General features: G+C 42.1%; 1 protein-coding gene across 1 annotated transcript in view; it reads right to left on the reverse strand.

Annotated features, from left to right (window-relative positions):
• The window catches only part of CSMD1 (CUB and Sushi multiple domains 1), a 1,638,713-nt gene that overhangs the window by 160,025 nt on the left and 1,455,193 nt on the right, over positions 1 to 23,495 (reverse strand). Inside the window, exons 47-49 of the mRNA XM_065401391.1 lie at positions 16,301 to 16,489; positions 14,467 to 14,613; positions 110 to 298 (exon numbers count right to left, since the gene is read on the reverse strand). Coding sequence (XP_065257463.1) covers positions 110 to 298; positions 14,467 to 14,613; positions 16,301 to 16,489 — 525 coding nt within the window. The remainder of the gene's footprint in view (positions 1 to 109; positions 299 to 14,466; positions 14,614 to 16,300; positions 16,490 to 23,495) is intronic.

Genomic DNA, 23,495 nt, shown 5'->3' on the forward strand with positions numbered 1-23,495 from the left:
CGTTCATGGATAAGTATTTGCAAGATTGTGCAAGACTGTGTTCTTATTTTGTAACAGATTTTTAGACATAAACAATGGAAACATATATAACAACAATACAATATCTTACCATGGCAGAGCGGGGCAGGAGAATCCCATTGATACAGGCCATTCTGGAGACGTCTACAAGTTGCATTACTATGGCCAATCATTCTATATCCAGGCTTGCAGTAATAGTGCACTTTACTTCCAGTTGAACCTGCTGTTTTATTTAAAGTTCCACCATTCTTTGGGACATTGTTTAAGCTGCAATAGGGAGCTATATATACCAAAAACAATACAATTATAATTTTAAAAAGTTAGCAAACACATAAAAAATAACAATTCATCTTGCAATATTTACAAAATATGTTTGTGTAATTTAAAAATCTATAGTATGTTTTGAATTACTATCAGAATTTTCATTTTCATATATATATAATGTAGAAATACCATGAGTTGGAGGAATATCATTTATATTCCACACATTCAGAACTCCTTTTATTGACAATACATTGTAAAAGCTATGAGAGTGAGCTTTGTTAATAACATAAATAGTTTTCTCAGAACTTCACCTACTTCACATTTAGTGAATAAACTCTTTCATAGACTTGATTCATTTATATCTAGGTCAATAGTTATATAATTCACTATGCACAAAGGCCACATAGTTTTACATCTAGGCTGAAATTTCAACTTTGACTCCAGCCCCATCACTTCACTGGCTCACAATAACTTACATAAGATCTATGATTGGTAGGTCTTTCAGGTTTAGATCTAATCTCTCCCCTCCTATCGTTTTAAGGAAGGACTCAGACCCCCACCATGTTGTTTTTCCATCGTTTCCACCTTCCTACTTTGCATCCAGTTGAGGCCATCAACTACTCATCTGGCTGGCTTGGTGGCTATTCAGGATAGAATTAACTACTTCTCCTGTTAAATATTAGAGCAAATTTCAACTACAATCAATTAATTGTTTAAATACATTTGTCTTCAATTGAAACCTGCTACAGATGGTGACGGAGTTGTAGCCAGTTCTCTTCTGAGTATTAGCTAGTAGGAAGCTCAGGCAAGACACCAAGAGATGGACATAATGAATACTAGTCAAGAAACATAGAAGCAGGAGCCAGATTTATGGCAAAATTACTCTCTTGGTGGGAGGAGAAATAACAAAATTTTCCAGGTAAAATTTTTTTCCACCCATTGCTGTATGGCATAGGATACAAGATCTCACAATTAGTATTGTTGTTTTGAACACTGTACTTCTGACTCACATTTGGCTGAAATACTGATGGGAGCTATATTCAGGGATATATATTAAATGCCTCCAATATTAATTTCTATGACTACATAGGAAGAATTCCAAAATTCAGTCCAATGAACAGGTTGTATTATTTTTATGTTATTAATATTTGTGACACAATCCCCTCCCCCTTCAGTTTTCAATACCTAGGTATGGGGCTTTGTTTGGTTTTGCTTGGTTTTTTAGTTGAGTGAATGGTTAATAGTCATCTTTGCTCCTATCTTATATTATAGGTGTGCTCTCAGGTAAATCCTGGTCCAAAACGAAGGAGCAAATACCAGGGAGGGATAAGAGCTATTTAAGGTAAAGGGCAATATCTGTACAAGAACAAATGGATATAACTGGCTATGAATACATTTAGGCTGGAAATTAGAAGAAGGCTTCTGATTATCAGAAGAGTGAGGTTCTGGAGCAGCCTTCCAATAGTAGTTGTGGGGACAAACTTTACCAGTTTTCAGATGGAGTTTATTACATTTATAAAAGGGATTTGTGATGGGATTATTTGAGACAGCAGGGAATGAAACTCAGTGACCCAGGAAGTTCATTGAAGTCCTATATTCTGTTTTTTGTAAAAAGCAGACTTTTATAAAGCCTACGACCAATTCAAATTTTTCCCTGACTTTATTTTTAAATTCAATGGATATTTTTTTTCTTCGTACAACAAGCATGACCTATTGCTTTACATTGTTTGCAACTTCAGACATTTCAGTATTGCATTAGTGTCTGAGAACCTGAAAGTGAAATTGTCTAGAAACTGATGATAAATTAAAGCTGACAAATATATTTTCATTGTCTAAACTGAGAGAATTGCAAAAGTAAACTGAATTAAAATATGAAGAGGCTATTTAGTAATCTTTAAATAAAACTTAATAACTTAGATTAGGAAACTATATATTTTTTATCTGATGATGTCCCCATATCATTCACCTAGACTGAATGGGTCATTTCTTTAATAGAGAATCGGAATGCCTGGACAATGGAGTACGTTTGTGCACTCCTATATTCCATTTCATAACACAATACACAAAGCTTGTGATTTTATCAAAGGCAACTGGAAAAAACATTTACAACCTAATACTAAAGACATTGAAAGCATCAGCTTTTCTGGTTTCCATCCTCACATCATACCTGGTAAAATGCAGTATTCTAGTATGCTGAGCCCTCACCACATCACTATATCCAAGAGGAATTTTTGCTGTTATCTAAGAAGCCCTTATATGACACAAATGTAACTACAAATCCTTCCCCCATCTATTGTACTGATTTTAAAATATGTAGTAAATAATCTGTTCCTCCCACATCCTCTGGGATGTTCCTCTGTTATTTAGAGATGGGCTGAATCAACAGGGCTTCAGTTTATTTTGAAGAACCAAGTCCCAGATCAGGAGTGGTTCATGTCCAGGTTCTATTTCTGTACTAAACATCAGTGTTTTCTTGGGATGGGGAATTCTGGATAAAAGGTTTCAATTTTGTCATACCACTTATATAGGAAATCCAACCGTGGTTTTCATTTTGGAAAGAGATTATTTTTTCTAGTAGCTCTTTGACTAGATTATCAATATAGATTTGCAGTCTGGGAAATGTAATGTGCTCTTGGCACAAAAGTGGGAGACTCCTTTCAAAGCAGTGGCCTTTGATGCTACATGCATACACCCGTGTATAATTAAATGCAAGATTCAGCACAAGATTTCTAAGAAACCACAACCCTAATCCCAGCCCAGTAACTAGAATCCATATTAAAAACACTGAAGAAATTTGGATCAATACTGACATTCTGTTCAAAGAATTATGGTCACTAGTAAAATAGCTATTTTTTCCCCTTTGAGTGTTGTCAGTATAGAGGGAATGCTTGGGAGATGAAGTAGCAGTAATAGCCCCCAAAGGAATGGAGTTGGATGCAAGTCAGGAAGCAAGGATGGCTCAGTAAAAGGTTCTGTTTTGGGCCAAACTGAATATCCTTTACAATCACAGTGACATTTGCTTACATACTTCAATTAAATGCATGAAATTACAGAAATACCCTTGATTTTCTAAAAAGGGAATTGACATTTAAAGAGGGACAATAAATATTACATTAATTTACTTTTCAACTAATTTAAGAAACAAAGGGATTATGTTTCTAAAGCAAGATGGTTAAAACTAAAGGCTTCAAGTGATTCTAGGAAAGCCTTAAGCGGCATTTAGTTTTGAATCTCTCAAGGGAAGTTGAGAATGACAGCTGAGGTTTAATACCATTTTCATTTCAGTCAAAAAAGAATTGCAAAGTGATCTCGACAGTTTTGCAGCTCTAAGAAGAAACTATTACCTATATGCTTGGATTATTTGTTTTATTTTTTCTGCATTGCAGGAGAATTTATTAGCATGTTCTTTTTCTCTACTTTTTAAAATATGGTCATATAAGGACAAACTATACTGAGGTGGCCAAACTTACTGATCCACCAAGCCACATATGGCAATCTTCAAAAGTTCGAGAGCCGGGGCATGCATGACAGGGCTTGGGGCTTCATCCACATGGAAGGGGCCTGATGGGGCTTGGCGCTTCAGCCCCACTCCTGCTGAATCCCCGAGCTCCAGCAGGTGCACGTCACAGGGCTGAAGCCACCAAACCCCCCTTCCTGCTGGGCGGAAGCTCCTACTCTACCACCCCACTGCAAGGCAGAGGTCCAGAGCTCCCTTCCCCCACTCTGGTAGGTGGAGAATGAGGGGAGCTGTGGGGGGCTCCGTGAGCCACACTTTAACGGTTAAAGAGCCACAATTTGGCCACTCCTGAAGTATAGAGTATGTGTGAGCCTCCCAAACAGCAACCTTAATGGGGCATAAAACAGGTGAGAAGTAGGCATTTGAATTAAACAAAATGAGAAAACCTACTGAAAATTTTTCTTTTTTCTTTTTTCTGTTGTTGTTGTTGTTGTTTTATTTATTACAGTAGCACCTATGAACCTATCATAGACCAGAGTCCCACTCTACTAGGCATTGTTTAGACACATAACAAACAAGATAATCCCTACCCCAAGGAACTAAAAGTCCAAGTATAAGCCAAGAGATGGATGAAACAAACAGGGAGACACAAATTAACCGTAAGACAATATTTGGCAACATGAAATGCAGTATAAGGTGTGGGGAGGCTAGGACTGGGATGTTGGGGGGAAGGAGAGACAGGGACTGTTTGAGTGAGGTGGCTGGGACTGGGAGAAGAGGCTAGAACTGGCCGGGGTCATTTCTTAATTGCTGAGTGCTTTATTAATAATGTTGTTTTAACATAGTGAGGGACTGTGTGGGTGTAAAATATACATTTATAATAGCCACTTATTAGCAACAGACCCAGATTAGATCCACTTCAGAGTTTCTACTGAAGTGCTCAGGACCCCTGCTAGACAGACCCCTTTAAGCCTCAAGCGGCACAAAGTTAATTGGGAAAGATGTCACAGATAGCCAATATGTCAGAAACTGTTCCTGCAGTCTTCCCCTAGCCAAAAGTCCTATTCAAGTCAACTGGAGTTCTGCCTGGGTCAGGAGTGTAGAACCACCACAGTATACACAAAAGACATTTTTAAGTAAACATCAAAATCAATATTTGTAAACTATCACATATTCTTTCGAAAGAAGGATATAGGGTTGCCAACCCTCCTGGATTGTCCTAGAGTCTCCAGGAATTAAAGATTAATCTTTAATTAAAGATTATGTCATGTGATGAAACCTCCAGGAATACAGTCCAAACAAAATTGGCAACGCTAGAAGGACAAGTAGCTCAGCAGCTGTTCTTTCTTTCTTTTTTTTTTTTTTTTTTGCAACTAAATGCTGTAACATTAAAAAGGTAACATTTATTTTAAGCTTTTAGTAAAGCTTGCAAGTGATAGCATCTAGGGAAAGGGTGGAGGAGAGTTTATGGTGTTTTATATCTGAATTCCTTCTGTATTCACGCTATATGAGGGGTAGGCAAACTACGGCCCATGGGCCGGATCCGGCCCCTCAAGGCTTTGGATCTGGCCCGCAGCGCCACCAGCACCACGTGCCTGTGGCCCCCAGGTGGGGGGGCAGAGGGCTCCATGAATTGCCCTTGCCTCCAGGCACCGCCCCCCGCAGCTCCCATTGGCCAGGAACAGGGAACCGCGACCAATGGGAGCTTCGGGGGAGGTACCTGGAGGCGCGGCAAGGGCAGTGCACGCAGAGCCCTACCCCCTCTCCCCCAGGGGCTGCAGTGCTTCCGGGAGTGGCTCGGGGCCGGGGACAGGGCAGGCAGGCAGGTACCTGCCCTGGCCCCAGTGCACACCGCTGCCACCCCGGAGCCGCTTGAGGTAAGCGGTGCCCGGCCGGAGCCTAAACCCTGCCTATACCCCACCCCCAACTCCCTGCCCTAAGCCCCCTGCCTGCACTTTGCACCCCTCCTGCACCCCAACACCCTGCCCTGAGCCCCATCGTACACTCCGCACTTCTCCTGCACCCCAACCCCCTGCGCTGAGCCCCCTGCTGCACCCCTCCTGCACTGCAACTCCCTGCCCTGAGCCCCCTCCCGCAGTCCGCACCCCTCCTGCACCCCTACCCCCTTCCCTGAGCCCCTCATACACCCCGCACTCCTCCTCTGCCCCAATCCCTTGCCTGAGCCCCTTCCTGCACACCGCACCCCCTCCAATACCCCACACTCCCTCCCTCACCCCAACCCCCTGCCCCGGTCCTGCATACAATTTCCCTACCCAGATGTGGCCCTCGGCCCAAAAAGTTTGCCCACCCCTGCTCTATATAGTTTAGTAATAATTCAAAATGTGATCTTACTACTAAATCCAATTCCCATTGGAGTTGAGGGTGCTGAGTGTTCAACAACTTGCAGGATCAGGCACTAACAGAGTTAGTAAAGAAGGAAGTATAAGGCAATAAAATCAAAAATGTCTAAAGGCTTGAGGGTGAGCTAGTGCCATAGGAAATGTTAATGTCAAAGCTCCAACCACTATCACCTGCACTCCATTTTTGTGTTTCGATGGGAATCAATGGGATAGAATGCTTATAATGTATTCCAACCTCATACCTACAACTACAGAGATAAAATACTTTTCTTCTCCAATAAGACTTCTGAGACAGGAGCTGCACTGACTCTATGAGAGGATTAGCAGGTACGAGTGCAGTGATGCAGGATGCATTTGTCTAGGAACAACAAAACCTTTCACCCACATTAATGATAAAGTGTAAGCCAGCCACTCCATTGACCTGAACTAGTATTGCATTATAGATTTAATTCACTTTTCTCAGTGACATATCAGCAAAGATCTTTCAAGGCCTTCTAAGTATTAATGTTTTCTTCAAGGTAACACATTTGTACATTTTCAGTTCACTTATATCCGCAATGCCCATTTGTCAATTTTGACTAAAGACCAACCAGTTGTAACTGTATCAGTGCCAGGATATTAGAGAGACAAGGTAGGTGAGGTAATATCTTTTATTGGTCCAACTTCTGTTGGTGAGAGAGACAAGCTTTCAAGCCACACAGAGCTCTTCTTCAGGTTTCAGAAAGGTACTCTCAGCATCACAGCAAAATGCAAGGTGGAACAAATTGTTTAGCATAAGTAGTTAGCACATATTGTAAACGACTGTGACAGGGTGTACCAGGCCCTTTGATGCTCCCTGCTGGAGGCCCTGCAGTCCTACTACACCGAGCTCCAGGAAAAAGAGCAGTGAAGGTGGGTCCTCCCGACCTTCCTAGAAAGGCTACAGGGAAGCCAATCAGAGTTCAGCTGGCTCACTTAAAGGGAGATACGGGGCCTGAGCAGGGCAGTCACTGGCTGGGACCAGAAAGGTAAAGAAGGAGTGGAAGATTGTGAGATTCCATGGGTAAAGAGACTGGAGAGAAACCCTACTCAAGCAGGGATAGGACTGTGAAGTTTTCCAGGTGGAGAGGCTTGGAGAGAGAACCCTGACTGAAAGGGGGCAGAGACAGTTACAAGCTCTCCAGGCAAAGAGGCCTGAGGGAAGACCCTGAGAAATCAGGACAGAGACTGAGAAACTCTCTAGTCAAGGAGGCCTAGTAGAGACCCTGCTTAAACAGGGAGCAGACAGCGAACCCAAGAATGTGATGGGACAGAGTGGGAAGCAGCCCAGGGAATGCAGCAGTAGCAACTAGCAAAGAAAGCAGCACATGGCTGCTACTTGTAGGGTTTCTGGCTTGAGACCCAGAGTAATGGGCAGGCCCGTGTTCCCCCACTGGCAACTGGCAGAGTGGCCAAAGTCCCGAGAAGGGGACACGATTTGTTTTGGAGCCCAAGACAGGGGCTAGAGTTTAAATAGGCCAGGAGACAGGGCTGAAGAATTTGAGAAGGCCAATTTTTTGTTGGGTTGTATTATCCTGGAAAGGGTTCCTTCCTGTGTCTTTGTGTGACTTAGCTGGTGGGCTAAGCTGCTGAAGGCCTGCCTGATGAAGGCAACTGCCAACAGGGGGCTCTGAGAACATACAAAAGAGAGAGTGCAGGATTGCACCTAGCTGGTAGGAACCACTCATGAGAGGCGAGTATCTTTCCCTCCCTTCCTCCTGCTTGCCCCCCCCCCCCCATCCCCTGGTCACAGGGGCTATTCAAGGTAGAATGGCCCATTAACATCTCTGCAGTCATAAGACAAAAAGAATGGGTTAGTGGGTTATGGTTTATTGCCAAGATCTGTAGCCCACTAACCCCCTCTTTTTGTCCTATGACTGCAGAGGTGTTTACAGGCCACTCTACCTTAAATGGTTCATTGCAGTATGTGCTAACTACTTATGCTAAACAATCTGTTCCACCTTGCATTTTGCTGTAACTCTGGGAGTACCTTTCCAAGACCTGAAGAAGAGCTCTGTGGGGCTTGAAAACTTGTGTCTCTTGTGACATTACACTCCATATTCTTTATGGAAATATGCTTATGATATGCATATGGCATAACTGAGATATACTTTATGCAAGATGGCTCGTGTAAGATATCATTGGAAAGTTATGATTTACTGAATGTGATTACCCATTTTGTAGGCATGTATCATTTCTGTATCTGGAGTTAGGAATATTGACTATGTAGCTGTATTTCAAATGTGTTACTTTGGGTGTCACCCCCAACTAGCCCCTCAGGTACAACAATGAAAAAGCCAGACAGGGCTGATGGCCCATTAGCAAAGACAATGGACTGTGAAAGGGTTTAGTCTTCCTGTGGACACATCAGACAGCCTGAGAGCAATCGCTGCCATAGCCCTGAAGAGATATGGGTCCAAGTGACCTAGTACGGGACCCCCACATTGGAATGTCAGTATTTTTCCACTGGAAGACCAAGGGTTCCCACCTTACACAAGAGCTATATAAGGCAGGGGAGTGACATCATCGAGGTTCTCCTCTGCCTCCCCACCCAAAGAGACACTGGGAAACACCTAGAAGCAAGAACTAAACTCGGGGGGGAGGGGGGGGAGAGAGAAGAGTTGAGCCAAAGCTATAAGTGGTCTAACTTGTGAGTAATAATACCTGAGGTCTCAAGCTGCAGGCCAGTGCAGCTGCCTTTCAAGATTTTCCATAATCTGCCTGTGACAATATCTCCTTCCCTACACTCACTCTTTCTCTCTAATATCGCACAGACACAAAATAATTTATCATTTCTCAAATAAAATCAATGAGGTGACAAATTTGGGGCTCTTTCCCCTCCCACAACAGAGAAATCCTCCCCAGTTGTTCCTTTTCTTTAGTCTCAAATAGCACTGAAAGCTCAGCCTTGCTTTTTTTTACTTTCTTTGGGGTTAGAAGTTGGCACTGTGAGGCAGGAGGAAGGCTTCCTGAATCTATGTCCCTGTGCACTCAAACAGGGGACAATCTGGCTCTCAATAAAATATTTTCTGAAGTGAAAAAGAAAATGTTTTTGTTAGTCATTGAAAACCTTGAGAGATACACAACCATATATGGCTCAAACACAGCAAAAACAATATGTTTCAGTGACATAGGTAGTACAATAATCAGTTCAGAAAGACTTTTCCTCCCCATGGATGCTGCATAAATGATCTCTGTGGTGAGTGTCTAGAGCCGAATGTGTGTGTGTGGGAAGGGGGAGGTTTATTTTATCCCATAAATGGTGACAAGGCCAATGGATCCACACACAGTGGCAAATCTTGTTCGAGCCTTCATTGTTACAGTGACATCATTGGCAATGGAACTACCCTTATTCCACTAAAAAACTGGAGGGCAGGATTTTGCAGACTATTCAGTTGGTTCACATTCCCTGCATAGAGCCCCTGTGCAGCAGTTCAAATTTAGGTATGAAGGACATGGCATGGTTGGGCCATGGCAGACCCGCCGATGGGGGGAAGAGGGGGCAAAGGTGGCAACTGCCCAGGGGCCTGGGTGATTTAAAAGGGCACTTTTCCTTCCCGCCCTTCCTCTGTGCCGCTCCTGAAAGTGGCCAGCACGTCCCTGCGGCCCCTGGGGAGGGGGTCTCCGTGCGCTGCCCCCAGCCCGAGTGCTGATTCCGCAGCTCCCATTGTCCAAGAACTGTGGCCAATAGGAGCTGTGTGTGGGGGGGTGCCTGCGGGCAGAGGTGAGTGGAGACCCCTTGGGCCCCCCACATAGGAGCTACTGCCAGAGGGGTGGGCTGGTCGCTTTCAGGAACCACCCGAGGTAAGCACCGACCCCTTGACCTCATCCTGCACCCCAACTCCTGCCCCAGCCTAGAGCCCGCACCCCACCTTAGTTCGCATGTTTCATTTTATTTGTTTAGTAATCTACTTTGTTCTGTATGCTACCTCTTCAACCACTTAAAATCTACCTTTTATAGTTAATAAACATTTCTTGATTATAATATAATCCAGTTTGTGCAATTCATAATTCGGGGGGGAGGGAGGGGTAAGAGGCTGTGCATACCTTTCTCCACATTGAGGGACGAGGCAGATTTCATAATATATCTTTGGGTCTGCACTCCAAGGGAGGTGGGCACCTGAATCCTGGGGCAACTCCCTTAAGTCTTCCCAGAGCTGATCTCAGTGTCTGTGTCATTCTGAGTTGGGTGTGGCCCTGCCTGTGTGCATGCTGGAGGATGCTTAAGACTCTGGCTCAGCAAGACAGGTAAAAAGGGGGTCCATGCTGGCAGAACAGGTGGGCTCAGTGGTATCTCAGCTCATCATGTGGCATCTTAATGGGGGGGGGGGGGGGGGAGCAACCCATCACATCTCTCACCAACAGAAGTTGGTTCAATAAAAGATATCACCTCACCCATCTTGTCTCAACCAGGAAAATGACTGCCTGGCTTATCATACTGCAATGCTCTATGACACATCACCAGTCAACCAATGCATGGACAGCAGCAGCATGGGTATACACTGGTCTGCATTTGCAAGATCATACATTTTCTTTCACATAATATAATCTCTTGCTGGATCATTTAAAACATTTAGGCTGAGATTTTCAATGCTGCCCCAGGGATTTAGATGCAAAATTCCCAAATAAAATTAATTTGAATTGAGTGTCAAAATCCCTTAGGTCATTTTGTAAATCCCAGCATCAGAGAAGGGGCGAGGTGGGGCGGGGGCAGGGCTGGGGCAGGGGTAGGGGCAGGGCAAAGGTCTTTGGGTTTGCACGATTAGACAGCTGGCAACCCTACTGGGCGGGCATGTAGGAAACCCTGCCATGCCGGAAGAGCGCGCACAGTAATGCAGCCAGCAGCTCACTGGGCACCAGCCAGCACAGGCGCAGCACCGTCCAAATGTCAGGTGGACCACACGGGCGCAGCTTGTGCGTGGGGGGGGGCCCATTCACACTTCTGCCCTGGGGCCCAGAATTGCTGTCGGCGGGCCTGGGCCGGGGGCAAGTAACTACTGCTATGGAGATCCTTCCTTCCTGTGCCCCTTGTTGTAGAGGAACCAGTGGGCTGAAGCAGCCTTTGGTGAATGTCAGCACAGCAGTTCTGTGGCTTGTTAAGTGATCATAGAATCATAGAAGAATAGGGTTGGAAGAGACCTCAGGAGGTCATCTAGTCCAACCCCCTGCTCAAAGAAGGACCAATCCCCAACTAAATCATCCCAGCCAGGCTTTGTCAAGCCGGGCCTTAAAAACCTCTAAGGATGGAAATTCCACCACCTTCCTAGGTAACCCACACCAGTGCTTCACCACCCTCCTAGTGAAATAGTTTTTCCTAATATCCAACCTAGAGCTCCCCACTGCAACTTGAGACCATTGCTTCTTGTTCTTTCATCTGCCACCACTGAGAACAGCTGAGCTCTATCTTTTTTGGAACCCCCCTTCAGGTAATTGAAAGCTGCTATCAAATCCCACCTCATTCTTCAATTCTGTAGACTAAATAAGCCCAGTTCTCTCAACCTATCCTCATAAGTCTTGTGCCCCAGCCCTCTAATCATTTTTGTTGCCCTCTGCTGAATTCTCTCCAATTGGACCACATATTTTCTGTAGTGGGGGGCCCAAAAACTGGACACAATACTCCAGATGTGGCTCCACCAGTGTCAAATAGAGGGGAATAATCACTTTCCTCGATCTGCTGGCAATGCTCCTACTAATGCAGCCCAAAATGCCATTAGCCTTCTTAGCAACAAGGGCACACTCTTGACTCAGATCCAGTTTCTCATTGACTGTAATCCTCCCCAATAACCACCACTGAATAATAGCTACTCAGTACCCAGTCAAGCCAGACTCTGGGGGAAGGATTGCCCCACAGTTCAGATCTATATGACAAAAACCCTGTAGAGGAAAGTAGCAGCAGAGCTCATCCACTATTCACCCCATACCCATTAGCTAGCTACATAGGTGACATGGTGATCTAACTACTGTGGCTTAGGATTCCTTCCCTCAGCCCTGTTATGTTTCAATACCTTTTAGGACAAGCACATCATTTTTGTTCAGGATTTGTTCAACTGGTATTTTTGCTAATGTTATAATTCAATACCCCTTTATCTCATAACTCTGTGAATCATCATCTTGTAATTTACATCACGTTTTACATACAATGTATTCAGACAGCAAAGAACAGATACTTTTTTTCTTTCTCTCTCTCTCTCTCTCTCTGCCTCACTTTCTTGATCTGTAAAATTAGGATATTACTACTTACCCTCGTCAGTAAAGCACTTTGAGATCCTCAGATGAAAGTACTATTGTGACCGAATGCACCCTGTATTCATACTCTACACACTATTGTAATTGTTGTACAAAATATGCCTTGTGAAGTATCATTTGAAAACTAATAACTCACTGGTCAATAATATCATGGTGAAGTGTATGTAGCAACATTATATGTAAAGTTACAAACATAAGCTGAAATTATGACTGAAGTATGTTTACCAGACAAGTCTGGGATGGGGGTAAACCAGTTTCTTAAAGACAAAAGACAAGCTAACACTTCTAGCCAGATGTCTTCAAAGCTGACTGGCAATCACCGATCAAAAAAAACCACATGAAACCTCTTTCACCACAAGACTCCATGTCTCTGTCCTAATAGCGGGAAGGAACTTTAGGGATAACCCTCGGAAAATGCATTTCAAAGGGTGACTGGATTGTCTGGCTATACTGAAAGAATTATAGGAGACACTTGATATGGATTTAATCAGGCTGCAACTTTATTATTAGATGTCTGGGACTACCCGGCAGATACAAGTGTACAGTACAGGTAACCCCATGTTTATTCTGTAATCACCCGGGGGGTTCCACCAGCTCCCCCTCTTTTCCAGCAAAGTCCATCCAGCACATCTATTGGCAGAACCTTATCATACATGGGGGGCTTTTACCAGCTCCCCCTCTTTTTCCATCCAGGTCCCTCCAGCAAATCCATTGCCAGGATCTTATTATCCACCCCCTCCTCTCATAGGAGGGGTAAGGTGGGCTATCCAAAAGGGAGTTTGTCTCCCTGCCATTCCAACCATACGAGCCCCAAACCCCACACCGTTCCTTTCCTTTAACCAGCACCTCCTTTTTAAGTGCTTTACCAGGCCATTTATCTGGTCACTGGATGCCTTCCCTACAGAGTACATGTACTGGACATCCGCCACAAGGAGGCACCAGCAATTAGCTTGGCTGCCTAACCTCCCCAGACCCAGTCGAGTTCCCATCTTCCAATGGCCTTTTGTATAGCAGCCCAAAGCCTGCTGTGTGGAGAAAAGGGTTTCCAACGTCAGGGCTTGCACCTTTAAAGCCTTCCACCATTACATTCCCAGGGGGTGAGTCAGTGCTGCAAAGCTGACCCCCACCCACCTTTTTGCAGCAGTCTGACCTTGTGCCACGCTCCCTCCTTCCCGCCATAAAGCACTACTGCATTCCTCCAGCAAGCCTGCACAATGTGCCCCCCCACACACACACTTTAGGTGTGGTGCGGTCATTATAAAATGAAGGCAAAAACAACACAGGTTCTCTCTCCCTCTCTCTCCTAAGAAGACAAAGGAACTTTGGGAGGGGATCCTGATCAGATGATTTGGTCAGCCCTGTTGCTGGGAACCCCCACGTGGGAAGGATTTTAGATCGAACTAGGTCTAGTTTGTTAAGTTTTAGGTACTATAAATCATTTAATCTTTACTTCTCTTATAACCATTTCTGACTTCAATGCCTTATACTGTCCAATTATCACTTAAAATCTCCCTCTTTGTAGTTAAATAAACTTATTTTATTTTTAAACAAAACTAATTCAGTGTTATGTTTAAACTCAACTGTTTGGGTAACTCCAGTTAAGAATCAAATTGTTAAATATTGACCCCTTAACAAGGGCAATGGGTATCTATTATCTGAACTGTCCAGGTGAGGCTGGACAGTGCAGAACATCCTTTGTGTGGGAAAATTCAGAAATGGGAGTGTCTTGGAGTCACCCTGCAAATGGTAACCATGGCTGGTGGAAGCCAGAGTGTGACCAGAATGTTGCTGGCTGGTTGCAGCTATACACAGACACTTGGTGTGAGCTGCATGCTGGATGGTTATTTATGAGGGGCCCAGGTTGGGAGCTACAGCAGAAAAGCATTGAGAGGCACCAAAGATTGTAGGGCAGGTGGTGATACAACCCCTTGCTAGTCTGGACTGTACCCTGGAATGCGACAACTATATCATGCAAGATTTACTATTTTCAGAGAAGCAGTCAGTTACAGCCAACTAGATGTGAATATTTTAAGTCTTAAAGTGTTACTGATTACTTTGTATAAACAAAGTATAATTTAATCTAAGCATATAACAGTTACTAACCTGAGTAACGTATCTTGAATCCCTTCTTACTGGTTGCATGGTCAGTTGACCAGCGAAGATATAGCTGATTATTTCTGCTTGTGAAGTTTAGTTGTCCAGTATGATTTCCACTTAAAGAAACCAACAAAGGGTTTTGCCCAGAAGAACCTTTAGAATCAGGAAACGTGAATGTTAATTAAAAAAAAAAAATTGTAGCTCTTCTGTAATGAGATACAGACTAGTGACAAAGACTTTTGAGCTAAGCTTGATGCTTCTAATACTCCAACTAGAGCTTTAATGAAAGAAAATGATCCCAAATCATCCCTGCTATAACTCCACTGACTTCAGTGGAGTTAAACCAGAGATGAATTTAGTCAAAAGCGATTTTACATCACAAAAGATATGCTAGAAAATGTGTCTAAGACTGGTGATTGGTAACTATATTAACTCTTCCCCTAGATTTAGTACCAATACTTGGATTCAATTAAAACTTAATGCATGAGTAAATAAGAAAGAATTACACCAGGAGCATTAAGCAATCTAAATAGTATTTTTTTTAAAAAAGAAAACAAACACATTGCTCAAGCCACTGGGGAAGTTCCAGGGAAAGCTGTGGCTGTTCTCTAATCTGGAAGATGTGTGCTGAGTAGTGAGGAGACAGGGAGAATCTTAATAGCTTTCCCCCCACTAATTACTTCTTTGACCTCTCAGAGCCAGGGAAGCTTATAGAGAGAAAACTGGCAATTTGAAAAGATTGCAACATTTTGTTTTTATAATAAACCACTGTAGATTGCTAATGAATATTTTTATAACTGTAGATATTAAAAGATCAATTGATAAAGGAAAAAAGAGTGTCCAAATTATATTTACAACAAGACACTTCAAACCATTTGATAATGATTAATATCCTTTTGGGTATCCTGGTAACATGATGAAAATATGCCCAAAGTGTACATTAATCAGTTGTACCATGCAGTCTTCTTGCTTAATAAGGGTAGACATGATAATAGTCTCCAAATACATAAAAGTATGTTATGATGTGGTTTTGGACCAATTGCTCTCATTAGTCAATGACAACAGAATAAGTAGTAATCATTTTAAACTGCAGCAGGAAAAAATTAGTTTAGAAACGAGAGGAAAATGTTATGAGACCAGCCAATAGAATAAGGTAATGAAGGGCTGTGAAATCATCTTTATTAGATGTACTCAAGACTCATGATACACATTCTGCTCCAATATAAAGAGAATGGACTGGATGTCTAATTAGAGAGCACTTGGACCCTAAATAATTCTATGAATATAAACATATGGTATTTCAATCCAAGAGAATTGCCTCACCAGGAATGGCAACATTACAAAGATAACGTGCTAAATTCTGTGCTCAGATGCCCACATGTGATTTGCAAGAGTTGCATGTGATTTCTCAGCACAGGATTTGGCCCAAGAATAGTAAAACAGCTCTCTATCTAAACTATTATCTAAACTCAGGTGGCAATAATCTATGGTAAAATTTATGGGAATCGAATGGCACACTTTTTTTTTTTCAAAAGCTAGGTTCACAATGAAACCATATAATCATTTATCAAATTTCTTTAAAGAGATATTAAACTGTCCACTCAGGTTTCCATTTTTTACATTAATCTAATAGGACAGGCCTAACAAAACTAATCAGCTGCTTTTTCAAAAATACTGTAATTGAAAACAACACTGGGTACCAAAGTTTAGATGTGAAGCAGAATAGTCATTTGGACATTCCAAACATATCATTGTCTGATGGCACCAGCATTCTGGAAATTGAGTTGTCTCATATCTATATTCATTGTTTGCATTCAGATGATAGTTAAATAACTCTTACCATCAAATATTTCCAATTCATCAAACTGTTTTTCACTCTGAAACATTTCTACAAAAATAGAGATGTTATAGCTTGGTTCGACTTTAATAGTCCAGGAGCAGGTCTGAGAATTGGGGTAGTTGCCTGGGTAACCTGGACTGAGGATCACTCCAGATGATTCTGTACGGATTTCATTTGCTGGACATTGTGCTAAAAAAAAAAAAAAAAGAAAGAAAAAGAAAAAAAATGAATACACCTTTTGACTTTTTACAACCTTTACTATGTTTCAGAGGTATAAATGAAGACTTCGGCATCATTTTTTCAATTTTTGGTGTCTTTAAATCATATTGTACTTATGCACTAAATGTGGTGATCCTTCACTCAATGCAGCCAATGGTAAAACTCCCATTAACAGATAGAGGAACAGGACTGGATCCGAACTCAGCACTCCGATTTATAAAACAAGCTAATAATAAGAATATACAAAACAAAGATCTCAAGACACTCCTTACCCCAATGAGTTTACAATCAAGTAGACCATATGTACCCAAGTGCTGATGTGACCACCCAGATGTGTAATGTTTACCACCCAGATGTGTGTACATGTGTTCTACTTAAACTCTTATATTTGAAAATTTGGCTTGTCCCTTCCAACTGAGTTCTGAAGTGTTAATACAGCTTATACCCTCCCCCATTCGTTTTGGCCAGGCCGCTTCGCAATCCTGCAGTGGACCTGAAGCCAGAAAAGAGGCCCAATAGACTGCACGACCTTATTAGGGCATAGTGCTTATCACAGGAAACTTATGAAGGACGTGTCCCTAGTGTTACCACACAAAAAGCCATTTCTGCAGTTTCCGTATTGTATTGTTCTTCCTAATAAGGGGAAGACAATGGGGCACTAAAAAACCAATCAACGTGTGCCACATTCACTTCCAAAAAGAAAACCCTATATATTTAGTCGCCCCTGTATAGCAATTAGAGGTGTCCCGAAAACAAATCTACGTCACGGCCAGTCCAGGTCTGATCAACTTGGGCTTGACCCTCCCGCTCCCGAATCCAGCCTGAGTGTGTGTCGTATAGCCGGCTCGAACTCATTATGTATATGCTCTCCCATCTGGCTGTTATCTGCATGGTTGTAAGTAATTAGTTAACTATCATTGCTTTGTTTGTGGTTACTTTGCTTGTTACCCCATACTGTGGTTAGACTGAAAAAGGCATCAATTGTTAATGTGTTTCCTTTCCCTTATCTTGTAAGTGTTTTAAAGTTAGTTACATAATAATTGCAAGTGTTACAAATTTAGTTACATAGTAATTATAGTTGTTTAAAATCTGTTACATAGTATAGTAGCAAGTTAATAAGAATTCATAACATTAATGTTTTATTATAATTATCATCATATAATAAAATTGAGTTGTATCCATTTCCCCTCGTCCTGGGTCATTCAACTCAGTCCTTCACCGAGAACCCTAAAGAACCACAAGCCCCTCTTTGGGTCGAACATGAAGAATCAAATATTCATTTCTTTTTTCTTTTTTTTTTTTGGAATGCAAAATTCAAGTCAGGTCAAATGATTACTACCCTAACATGCCCATTAGTCAAAAGAGATAAACTGGCAAGTCTAGCAATTTGTTGGCATGCAATGTTATTAAAGGAAATAAAGTGTAAATTCCTCAGACAATATATTTACCTTCAATTCAAGAGTAGTTTTATTCAGCCAAGTGTATATAATTCCCCCACCCCTCCACCAGTTCTTTTAACTTTTAATTTTAAAACATCACCCATGAGATTCACATTGTACATATTGATATTTATCATCTCTTATAGATGACAAAGAATGACACTGATCTTAAATGTCTTTAAGGGCTTGTCTACACAAGGAAACTAGTGCACACTAAGCAAAGGTGTGAATTTTAATCGCACTAACTGCTCCATCCTAACTCTCCATGTGAACACTCTTACTGTACACTAAGAGTGCCCTCAGGTGGTTTAGCTTAGTACACTTCTAAAGTGCATTAAGCTAATGCACACAAAGACACTTTTAGTGTGCAGTAAGTGTGTCCACAGAGGGAGTTGCGTTGGAGTAGTTAGTGCACACTAGCAACTCTGCACCAGCTACTGCAGGCTTTTCCCTGTTTAGACAAGCCCATAGTTTATTATCTAAATTTTGTCTCTGATTCAACTAGTCTCCTGTTGGTCAGTTTTTCTTTAATCTTTTGTCTCTCTGTCAGGAGGGATCTCTTTACATCTGCTGGTATCTATGTTCTGATTTTTTCCCCAATATTTCATAATACATTATATGCATTTTAACAATTGTGTGTGTTAGATTTACAAACATGTCTCCTGAAGGATTACCAAACATACCAGGAAACTGTCTGGCACAGTCCCTGAATGCTGACATAAATTAAAGGATATGGAAAAGGTGAATAATAAAACAAAGAAAAAACAAATGAAAGGTGGAAACAAACAGTACAGAAAAAAAACAATAAAATATACAGATGGCTATCAAAAGTAAACAACCAAAAAACGAGACTGGAATGGGGTTTTCATTGGCTCATTTTTATTAATTATTATTAACATTATTTATTACTTAACATTGTGACTAAGACCCCTAATCAAGGACTAAGATCCCATGTGCTAGGTGCTGTAAAAAGACAGAACAAAAAGACAGTCCCTACCCTAAAGTGTAAGACAAAAGAGAATAGATGGATACAAATAGTTAGAGGAGTACAAGGAAGCAATGAGAATTACTGATCAGCATGATAGGCAGTGTCTTAGTAACTTCAGCAGCCTAGCTGTTATCAAGTTTTTTGTAGGCATCATGATAGAGGAGAGTTCTAAGGAGGGATTTGAAGGAGTATAATGAAGTAGCTTTGTAGATGTTTATGGGGAGCTCCTCTCAAGTGTGAGTGGCAGCATAGGAGAAAGCATGATGGTGCTTGTTTAAGAAAATAGCAAGTGGGCAATAGAGGCTGGCATGGTGGTGGTAGTCTATATTTCAATAGTGAATGTGAGATGATAGGTGGGTGCAGATAGGTCAGGAAGGGCCTTAAAAGTTAAGACAATACCTTATGTTTGATATGATAGAGAAGGGGGAGACAGTGGAGGCATTCAAAAAAGAGGGGTGACATGGTCAAAACAATGGGCTGGGAGAATGTTTCTTTGCAGCAGCATTCTGAATGGATACGAGTGGGACAAGTTTGTATTTGCCAAGGCCGGATAAAAGAATATTGTAGAAATCGAGATGTGATGAGAATCTGGGCAAGAGTTTTAGAGTGTGAATGGGTAATAAAGGCCATATCATAGAAATGATATGCAGAAAGAATTAACAAGCTTTAGACATAGCTTGGATAGAGGACCTAGAGAAAGGTACAAGTGAAAGATGACACCCAGGCTATGGGCTTGAGTGACAGGCAGGATGGTGGTGTTGTACACTGTGATTAGGAAAGGGTGCCTTGGAATAGGGCTTGGGGGAAGATTATGAGCTCTCTTTTAACCACATTGAAGTTGAGCTGATGGCTATACCTCCACAAGTAGATATCAGAGAGTCTGAGAGTTTAGTTTGTACTGAAGGAGACAAGTCTGGAGCAGAGTGGTAGATTTGTGTGTCGTCAGCATAGAAATGATAGTTGAATTTATATTTGCAGTTGACATTACCCATGGATGAGGTGTAGAGGGAAAAGAGAATGGGACCAAGAACAGAGCTCTGTGGAGCCTGCACAGAAGGTTGGATGTGGGATGAGGAGGCTCCTCCAGAGAATATACTGAAGAAATAATTATAATGATAAGAGCAGAACCAAGAGAGGACAGAGTCACAGAAGTCAAGGAAGGAAAAGATTTTTAGAAGGAGAACTTGGTTGACTGTGCTGAAGGTTGCTGACAAGTCAAGGAGGATAAGGGTGGAGTACTGGTTCTGAGCTTTGTCTAGGAAGAGGTCATTAGAAACTTTGGTGAGAGTGGTTTAAATGGAATGCAATGGGTGGAAGCTGGATTGGAGACAGTTTAGGGTGAAACTGGAGAATAGAAACTCCAGACAGTGATTATAAACAATACATTCAATGAGATTAGAAAGGAAAGGGAGACAGGGTGATAGCTGGAGAGGCAAATGCAGTCAAGGGCTTTTTTTTTTTTTTAATATGGGAATAACTAAATCATGTTTGTATTGTGAATGCAAGATTAAGGAGAAGAGTAAAATATGGAATGAAAATGGGCATGAAGGAGATTAGGAGATGAGATAGAATGGGGTCACTGGGGCACATGGAGGGGTTAGAGGAAGACAGCAAATGAGAAACTTGTGTGTCTGTGACAGGGGACGAGAAAGAGGAGACAGTTGGAAGGGAAGGGAGAAGAGAAGGCAAGCTGAGGGGCGGGGGAAGGTCACATACTTGATACTTGCCTCACAGTTTAGGAAAATAATCTAGATATAAAATAGACCTTGTTGTTCTGTTTCCATGAGCTCCACAGGCATGATTTATTTATCATATATGTGGCACCGGATTTGGTTGTTTATGTTACTGTATACGGCATACATCACTTAACTAAAATCCATTCTGATTGTGTAAAAAAACAAAACCATCAAAAAGGGCTAATCCTTACCAGTAATGCTATTTATTATGGTCTCCTCTTCTCCCATTTTATGACAATGGTTTACAGGATAGACCGGTGCCAGCTACTGGAATCAAGGATACAGTGTTCTGAATCCCATTCCTGATTACATAAGATTTAGAACCCACTTCCTCCAGTTAGAAAGACTTTCAGAGCCATAGTGAAAGAAAGCTGTGTACAAGAGTAGTGAGGGAAATAACAAGTAAGCAGCAAACACATCACCAAGAGAAAGGGTGAGATGTAGGATGGGAGAAGTGGGATGGGAGAAGTGGAGATAATCACAAACTGAATTATTGATAAGTAATTTTCCTTTGTTGCACCTCTCTCTCCTCCCATCCTCTAACAGTGGATTAAAGGGCACACAGTGGATGTAGTAAGCAGGCTCTCCAGGACGGAGGGTTACTTTACTGTGCCTCTAGAAGGACCCTGCAGCCAAAGGAAGCATTCTGAGAAGTGGAGAGGCACAGTTGGTGACAACATATAAAGGAAAGAAGACAGAACCACGCTGCAATCTTACACACTTTGTAAACTGATGGAGACTTCTCTAGCCAAATGGCATCTTATAAGCTCAGGACAAGCCTGAAGCCTGGTCAGCGTGAGTGAGAATACAGACTTGGAATCATAGTGGCATCTTCTTTTTCAAGTTCTCCTTGTTCAAGACTGATCTGTCTCAGAACATTGAAGGGAGGAAGACCATCTTGAAGGTATGAAGTCTGCCCTTAGAGATCAAATGTGTGGGTTGCATCAAAACCTGCAGGATAAAGACAAAGTCCCACTGAGGAACTGCTGTATGAATCACTCTTCTTCTGGGCTCTTGTTGAATACTGGAAAGAAAGAAATACTAAATATCCTGGAACAAGCAAGACAAAGGAGTAATGCCTTGGTGCCACACCAGACCATAAGAATCGTCCAAATCCAAGAGTAAAAGAGAGAAGTAGAAACCTTTCTGCTGTTGTCCTGATACTTTGTTACCTTGGTGAAGAAATCTTGTTTTAACAAATGACTCATTTCTACTCCCATCATGCAGCCAACCTGATATGGAGAAGGTTGCAGAGCACAGGGCCTTGAGGGAGCTTTTCTGGGATCTCAGAAAACATCCCGGTAGCACTCACTACTAAGCTTGTCAGATATGAAAAAACATCATCAGCAGTGTCATTAAGCAGCCAACAAAATCACAATTGTTTTGTGCTGCCTCTCCTTTACCAGCACCTTGGACAGCTGGGGAATTCGTCTCTTGGTTTCCCACTCCAATTCCAAGCAAACATTGTAAAGGACAGCAAGGGTTTGGAGTCTGAGAACAGATTCAGAGATGGTAGGTGGACACAGTCAAGATAAGCCAAGATGAGATGCCTAAACTTTGGCAAATGATGACAACTGAAGGCTCAAGTCTTCCAAAATAGCTTGTGACTGAGTCAGTCTATACAGGTATTTTCATGTCCTTCCAGATATAGAGCACTCGGGAGAGGAAACAAAAGCCTTCCATGGACAGTAATTCAGGACCATAACCGAATGAGTCTCAGTGTCCTCCTGCTTCTTGCACTTGTACAGTTAGGCTTGTTGTTAGTTTAATAGTCTTAGTGTAGTGTGTTTGATACGTTTTAGTTAAGCCCATTCACTACAAATCCAACACATTTTTTTCTTTAGCCTTACCTTTGTACCAATGAGTAGGTTCAATGGTGGAGGGCAAGTCACCAGGCTTTAAAATGTGCCATGCCTGTTAGAATGCTGTGCCTGCTAATGATGCATATACAAAGAGCTCATTTAATCTGTGAGAGGCACACATCCCTAGTAAAGGTGCTATTTGTAACTCTTTTTCTAAGTGAAAACAGGGGGCTTGTGAGGTTAGTCTCAAATTATTTTTAATGGAGGTCATTACACACAGTCTCACTCTGAGATAACCCTTCAAGAGCTGAGTCTTCATGCTGTGAAGCCGATTTCATCAGGTGCTCCATCAAGAAGGGATGTCATTCCAGGTGATAAGTCTGTTACTATGAAAACTTCTGCTGCTGGCAAACACTCTGAGTCTGCTCACCAGCCCTCCTCAGGTCAGTCAGTAGCTTTTACTGCCAACAGCACAAAACATCGAAGGTCTCTTTGTGAGGTTTGACACCCAATTTCACTCGTGGTACTGGCCAAGAAGGCAAGCTTCATCATGGTGACTTACCTAAACTGATTCTTACAAAATCACATTGGTACCTTGTGTTTTCTAAGGCTGGGGGATTGTGTTTTTTACTTTTGGTACTGCATTCTACTTCCTCAGTGACTGACATTGCATTCTTGGTACCACGGTCATCATCGTATGCCTCCGAGTTACTGGTATATGTTGTGACAAGACTTCTTAAGAGACTGCACTTCTAGTACCAATGATCCCAGTACCATTGTCATCATCAGTACTGCTTCCTTTGTCTGTTAAAGCTGCATTCATATCTTTGGACCTTATGATCACTCCTGAACCAAAATCTCCACTGCTGGATGTGTCTCCTTTATCCACTGCATCCAGAGCATAAAGTATTGAAGATTAACGTCTCTTTCCACTCATTCTCATTGGTGTTAGTATCTCCCTCTAAGGCTTAATATCAGAGCCTCTTCTGTTTCTACTCCACGGAGATCTGC

This window comes from Emys orbicularis, chromosome 3, assembly GCF_028017835.1.
Source record: "Emys orbicularis isolate rEmyOrb1 chromosome 3, rEmyOrb1.hap1, whole genome shotgun sequence".
Taxonomy (NCBI): domain Eukaryota; kingdom Metazoa; phylum Chordata; order Testudines; family Emydidae; genus Emys; species Emys orbicularis.